At 42.8% G+C, this 6,816-nt stretch overlaps 1 protein-coding gene across 1 annotated transcript; it reads right to left on the reverse strand.

Moving 5' to 3' along the window:
* Positions 1 to 890: 890 nt before the first annotated feature.
* On the reverse strand, positions 891 to 4,343 carry LOC108411567. The gene is made up of 5 exons (XM_017683198.1): positions 4,307 to 4,343; positions 3,787 to 4,164; positions 3,485 to 3,631; positions 2,190 to 2,233; positions 891 to 1,427 (listed from the first exon to the last, which is right to left on the reverse strand). The coding sequence occupies exons 1-5, from the start codon at positions 4,341 to 4,343 to the stop codon at positions 1,320 to 1,322; spliced, it is 714 nt and encodes a 237-aa protein (XP_017538687.1). The 3' UTR covers positions 891 to 1,319.
* Between the last annotated feature and the right edge of the window lie 2,473 nt (positions 4,344 to 6,816).

A 6,816-nucleotide genomic window follows, 5' to 3' on the forward strand; every position in this document is an offset into this window, starting at 1 on the left:
TTTCCTAAATATTTGGCCAATTGGGAGAAGATAAATTATGAATAGGAGAGGTCCAAGAACAGAGCCCTGCGGAATGCCACAAATGACTTTGGACATAGATGACTGGCAGTTCTTGAGGCGGATGAACTGGGAGCGATCATTGATATAGGAGGAGAACCACTTAAGCACAGTATCGGTGAGCCCAATAGATTTTAGACGATCAAGTAGTATTGGGTGGGAGATAGTGTCGAACGCAGCTTTTAGATCTAAGAGGATGAGAATCGTAAGCCGGCCTGAATCAGCTGCCACTAGAAGATCGTTGGTCACTTTCAGGAGAGCGGTTTCTGTGCTGTGGAGAGGACGAAAGCCAGATTGAAAGGTTTCATATAGGTTATTGTTACTAAGGTAAGTATGAATCTGAGTGTAGACAGTGTTCTCTAAAATTTTTGAAATAAATGGTAGACTTGAAATTGGCCGGAAGTTATTAAAATCAGTCTGATCTAATCCCGACCAGCTCTTCTCTGCAAACTTTAATCCAGCCATATTTGAAGGTTTTTGAGCATGAACTTCCAGTTTCAGGTGTTGACCTGGCATCTCCATGGGGTTCATGTTAGAATTTTCACTAGGTCACTCCAAAAAATGCATGGGTCCATTAAATATGACAAGACTCTGAAGCAGCAAAACACCCCCACACCACCACACTACCACCACCATGTCTCGCTTTGGTCGGATATTCTCATTGTTGTATAAATGTGAACAAATTGGTTCCCAATAACAGTCACCATAATCACTATTACTCTTACCAATATTAGTGGCAATTAAATTGCTGTTGCACCCCATTGTCCATTTGAAAATATTGTACAAGGCTCAGGGCAAAAGGAAATATGACACAAATGACCAGGACAAGATGATGAAGCTTCAAGAAATGCCATTTATATTTTCTGTTTTTGTTCCTTTAGATCACAACAGAACATCCATAGCAAGATGACAGCTTTAGAGTGGGCTACTTGAGGTTAACCCACAGTGTCTAAACATCCTGGAACAGAGATTAAAATGTACAGTTATCTTCTGTACATTCTTCTCCCTTCCTACCACAAACCCAGAAGAAATGAATGGCGTTATTAACAAAAAAAGCGCCTACCCGTCTGCTTCCTTAAGAAAAATGTACATATTAGCTTCAGGTTATTCTTATACAGGTCAAGGTCTGCTTAGCTAATGTAGACACTCTCAAAACACTTACAGATAATCTAATGACATAAAGGCTAATGAAGGTTTATTGTATGAAAAGATGACAGTTAAAAATATGACAGTCCCTACATTAACAAGAGGGCCTGGGGTGTTTAGTCTGATTTGAGTGCAGCTTTCAGAGATGCGTAACACACTTCAGTGTGAACACAGACACTTCCAATCATAGTCCTCTCACAATGATGCTCCTCAACACAGCCCACCTGATCAGAGAGAGAGAGAGAGAGAGACATTAGGGATTTGCATAGTCTGGTCCAGTGTTTCTCAACAATGGACCTGGAGGCCCACTGGCTCTGCACTTTTTAGTGTTTGTTTTTCTTGATCCCACCAAACCAGATCCAATTATTCAACTCATTAACAGCCCATTACTGGTCAAAGAATGCTGGAGATGGAGCTGCCGGGTAGAAGGAGAAGAGGTAGACCTCAGAGAAGGTTTATAGATGTAGTGAAGGTGGACATGGAGATGGTTGGTGTGAAAGTAGAGGAGGCAGTGGATAGGGCAAGATGGAGGCAGATGATCCGCTGTGGTGAACCCTAAAGGGAGCAGCCGAAAGAAGAAGAAGAAGAAGAAGAAGAAGAAGCAGAAGAAGAAGATTATCAGCCCATTATTGCCTTAAAACGGGTGTGTTAAAGCAGGGAAAGCTCTAAAGGAAGAGAAGCGCTGGTTTAGTGAAACACGTCCACTAGTGGTCATATACCTCTGTTGGCATAGAGTCCAAAACTAAAATGCAACAAAAAATTCTGCAGTGCACATCCACCTCAAATAGCAGCATCGTCCACAAGCACAAGCAAACCACTAAGAAAGCACTATTTTAATATGGTAACGACAGCTAGTTAAATCAAACCCAGCAACCATTTTAATAGTTTCTCAACCAGTAAAAATGACTGCACTATCAATAACCATGACTTTCAATAACCACACGATCAACTGAAGGTTTATCTACATGTAATGAGGAAGTTTCTACCTGAAACACAGTTCCAGACAGGAGTTCTCTTCCATCTTCAGGACCTGGAGATGAACCAAAGAGAACTGTCAGTATCCGTTCATCCAGTTTAGGAAGATGCTGTGAAGAGATGATCTCTTTCTTTGGAAATGATGGATCATATGATGACATGATCCAGGTGATTTGTATAGATAATTCAATTGTATGTGGGGTCCCCTCTGGTGGGAAGAGAGGATAATTTAACATTGTATGTGTTTGGTCTTAAGCAGCTCATGGTTTAGAGGCAAGAGTAGCATTAGGAGTCTTGTCCAAGGTCTCTTATTAGAGTAGTGTGGTGTGGCTGCCCAGGCAAGAAATCGAGCCCCAGTCTGCAGCGTGGAGGACAGCAGTGTTGCCCAATATGCTACTGAAACAGGGTCGCTGGCCAATCTTCAGTCTCACAGGGCAACCATGAGGGGGCGGGGGGTGGGGCTTATTAGGGTGGTAATTAACTGAAGGTGAAATTTCTAAACCAAGCAAATGCCTCTTGAAGGCAGAGCTCAATGTATGTGGCACTGAGCCTCTTGCCAACACTGTCCAACAGACTAAGTCTGCTATTTCCATATCAGCTACATGGGATTTGTCCAGCTACATTAAAGTATGACTTCTACACACTTTAACACTTGCTATTGCTGTGGTTTAACGCCAGAACACTGGTTACCATGTCACAACACAAGTGTACTACTGCAGCTGGCTGAAGGTTAGGGAAGTGTGCTCTGGCTGGAAAAAGAGTTTATCCTATTAGATGTGTAATTAACCCCTTAACATTCCAGGCTGGCTTCATATCAAGGCTTATTGTTCAGTAACTACAAGGAATTCGATACAAACTAATGGAGCTGCTCTTAGGTTATAGATGTGTGTAATGAATCTGGCTTGTTAAAGAGGTAAGTAAGAAAAACTGTTCTAGCTAGATACACTTTTATAACCCCAAGATTTAAAAACTGAAGTTGGGACACATGTATGTACATAAGCTGTACTGCTGTAATCTTATCTGTAACAGTGAATATTAGTAATTACATGTAATTGTATGTGTTATTAATGTCTAACTACAGCAGAGGTTGTTTGTGGCGTCTGCCATTCAGTTACAATGAGACAGGCAGTGTAAATGTGATGGACGGTGAAATTGAGAGAGAAAGTACTGAGAGTTCTGATCCAGCAGACACCAAAAATACAGCGTTACACTGAGTACATTCAGTTCAATTAATGTTATTGTTTAAGACATTTGAGTGAGAAAAGTAGAGAAGGAAAGGACGACGATAAAAAAAGAAACAGAGTACCTTTCTTTGTGTGTCTGTAGATGCAGTACAGACAGGTGGAGGAGAGGAGAACACACACAGGACACACACTGACCAGCAGCTTCCAGCAGACGCTACAGTCTGAGACAGGAGGGGTGGAGGGGATCTGGGGGAGATCAGTACAAGGAACTGAAAGTGAAAAATACAACATGGTTAAAAGGAAGAAAGCATAAAATTTAAAAAACAAACAAAACTACTGTTCAGCATGTTTGACTGTGCATATCATGTTTCTACTTTCCTCAGCGTATAAGAACATGAGAACATGCGAAAGTGAGTGATCTCACCAAGGAGAGAGAGTCGAGTGGTTCTTTTCCCGTAGTGATAAATATCTTCAGAGTGTAAAACTCCCTTTTCGTCTTTGGTGATGTTTTTCTCATACACAGCGCAGTAGTACAGACCCACATCTGAATCAGAGACGTTCTTCACCAGCAGATCATTAGTTTGGTTGGAGGGATTCCACACAGCAGAGTAACGTGGATCAGCACCACGTACCAAATCTGGAGTTGATATCATGAGAGGAGGTTGATGCTCACATGAGGAGTTTCTAAACCAAACTATACTAAATCCACTCTTCCAAACACAGTCGCTGTAGAGAGTCACGTCGTCTCCTGGTCTGACCCTCATCTCCACTTCTGCTACAGAGATCCTGGAGAACAAAATACCTAAAAAACAAGGAACATTTATCTCACATAACTTTACACAACAGTAATATTTATAAAGCCTTTAGAGTGAAGAATTCCTTTATATATATAGAAGCAAATCAATCACATACAAGAACATGAAGAAATGGTAATGCATACTTACAGACGAGAGCGATGAGAACAGCTCTTGATCTCTTCATCTCAGAGACTGGCGCTGGGGGTCTGATGATGGTGAGGGTCTGTGAAGCGGATGTCTGTGCTGAGATCTGATTGGTCCACGTCAGTGGAACATTTCTATCTACATTATCAACGTAACCACATGCAAAAACAACTCCAGCCAATCACAGGCCTCGCATTGGTCACTCTTCTTAGAAGAGCCTTCAGAATAATTGTCTCTGATGTCTGATGTCTGGTTTGGGGTGGTGGTGAAGAAACTGCAGGGGGCTTTGTTAAACCAACTTCCTGTTTCAGTTCAAAAAGAAGAGAGTTAATCCATCCTTTCTGTACCTCATAAACAGATTAACAGTGGTATGGTCTACTATAGATCACTAAAGGAGGGATTCAAAGTGTTTAACAAACAAACGCACAACAAAAGCAAACATTATTAGACCAGCAACCATTTTTACTTGCATTTTATATCCAATAAACTTAAAAAAGAGCTAGAACATCTGTAGAGTGCAGAGAATTGGGTGGTTCTACCTGGTGAAAAGCTTCGTTCTTCCAGGTTCCAGGTCATTTAGGACACTGAGAGGGCCTGAAAGCTGGGCCTAACTGAGCAGTTATTAAAGGCAGTCAGCGGTCAGGACCTCATTGTGGGTTTCCTGGTGATTGGGGGCAGTCGTGGGCTGGAGGTTAGGGAACTGGCCCTGTGACTGGAAGGTTGCTGGCTTAATCCCCAGTGCTGACAGTCCATGACTGAGGTGTCCTTGAGCAAGACACCTAACCCCCAATTGCTCCCCGGGCGCTGTGGATAGGGCTGCCCACCGGTCCGGGCAGGTGTGCTCACTGCCCCCTAGTGTGTGTGTGTGTGTGTGTGTGTGTGTGTGTATGTATTCACTAGTGTGTTTGTGGTGTTTCACTTCACGGATGGGTTAAATGCGGAGGGGGAATTTCTCCATTTGTGGGATTAAAAAAAAGTATCACCTATCGTGGCTGCAGGGTGTTTTATTTGATGTACTCATCTCCTCTCATCACTCTTGTGTAAAAATAATCTCAGTGAAACTTCATTGACTTGAAAAAATCAGGTATGTTAATATAGCAGAGAAACAAATGTCCACCTTTCCTCCCCACTAGACACGCTGCAGTCAGACTACAACAGGAAACCACAGAGGCCCTGCAGTCTCACTGCCTTTACTGCCTGATGCTGTGAGTGGGTTAGGCTTCATTTTCAGGCCTTGCAGAAGGATGAGACTGATGAAGGACCTGTGTTTGAATGGCTGCTTTCCACTCAAAGCCTACTCAGTAGGCTCTCTGCCCTTTGGTCAAGCACTAATCCCCTTTTATCCGGGTCATGTTTCAGTCATCCAGGGTACGCTTGGAGTTTGAATAGCGTGTTTGTACAAGGAATAAATCATTACTTTAAAGTACTAAAAATACTCCTGATATTATGAATATCAGTAAAGTTTTTTTTACTGTAACTGAGGCTGTGACTGTCGTCTTTCCAGTCTAATAGATGATGTCATTTTAAACGCTTATAATAAAAGACCATGAACTGACCTTTTTTTTTTTTTGTCCGCTGAAAGTCGACCCATTTTTCCACAAATCGGAGCAACACTGTAAACTATAAACAGAAGGCGTCTCTTCCGTGATCTGCTCTGTCAAAATTATTTTAAGCATAAGAGGTTAATGAGTGGTTATGGCAGTTTTAGCAGCAACATCTGCAACCAAACGCTTCCTGTAACTAGAGTCATTTACATCACTGTAGAAGACTGGGGGCAGTCGTGGGCTGGAGGTGAAGGAACCAGCCCTGTGATCGATCCCCTCGGCTGACAGTCCATGAATGAAGTGCCCTTGAGCAAGGCACCTAACCCCCAATTGCTCTCTGTGCGCCATGGATAGGGCTGCCCACTGCTGTGTGTGTGTTCACTGGTGTGCATGTATGTGGGTGTATCACTGGGTTAAATGCAGGTCTGAGAGAAATTAAGCTTCTATCTGCTGATCTAAGGTGGTCAACTCCCTGCATTGTTGGTTTGGCCCTTTGATTGCTGACCATAAGGTCACACAATAACCCTCCAGGGTGGCAACCATCAATGAGTGTTGATGTTTGCCATCCTTGCAGGGAGTCGGCACCTCTGTCCTTTTGATAGGGTAATCATCATCCCCCTGTTTAACCCCCTCTTCTTATCATCCTCATCCCCCTTGCTTACCCCCCCTAAAACTCCTTTTCCACACCTTTATCCTCCTCCCACAACTTCCAGTGTTTATAAGGTTCTCCTAAAATATTCCTAAACAGACTGTCTGTGATAAGCTGTGCCCACATTTCCTGTGTGTCAATAAAATCAAGTCTACGCTGAAGGTCTCCTGACTTCTGATTCCTGAAAGCTGAATTTAACAACTTGGTGCCGTGACCCGGATGGCATACTGAAACCTGCTTGGTGAGTAAACGCCATTTCGAACCAAAGAGAAATTCTGGTTTTATAACACGGAGAAGTCAATAAAGTTTATTTGTTGTCA

This window comes from Pygocentrus nattereri, chromosome 22, assembly GCF_015220715.1.
Source record: "Pygocentrus nattereri isolate fPygNat1 chromosome 22, fPygNat1.pri, whole genome shotgun sequence".
In the NCBI taxonomy this organism is placed as follows: Eukaryota; Metazoa; Chordata; class Actinopteri; order Characiformes; family Serrasalmidae; genus Pygocentrus; species Pygocentrus nattereri.

Excerpts from the sequence above, each read along its gene's own strand:
- LOC108411567 (XM_017683198.1), bottom strand. The coding sequence starts at position 4,343 with ATGAAGAGATCAAGAGCTGTTCTCATCGCTCTCGTCT. Across the intron at positions 3,632-3,786 it reads CACTCGACTCTCTCTCCTTG|TTCCTTGTACTGATCTCCCC; the intron begins GTGAGATCACTC and ends TTTCACTTTCAG. Across the intron at positions 1,428-2,189 it reads TGTCTGGAACTGTGTTTCAG|GTGGGCTGTGTTGAGGAGCA; the intron begins GTAGAAACTTCC and ends CTCTCTGATCAG.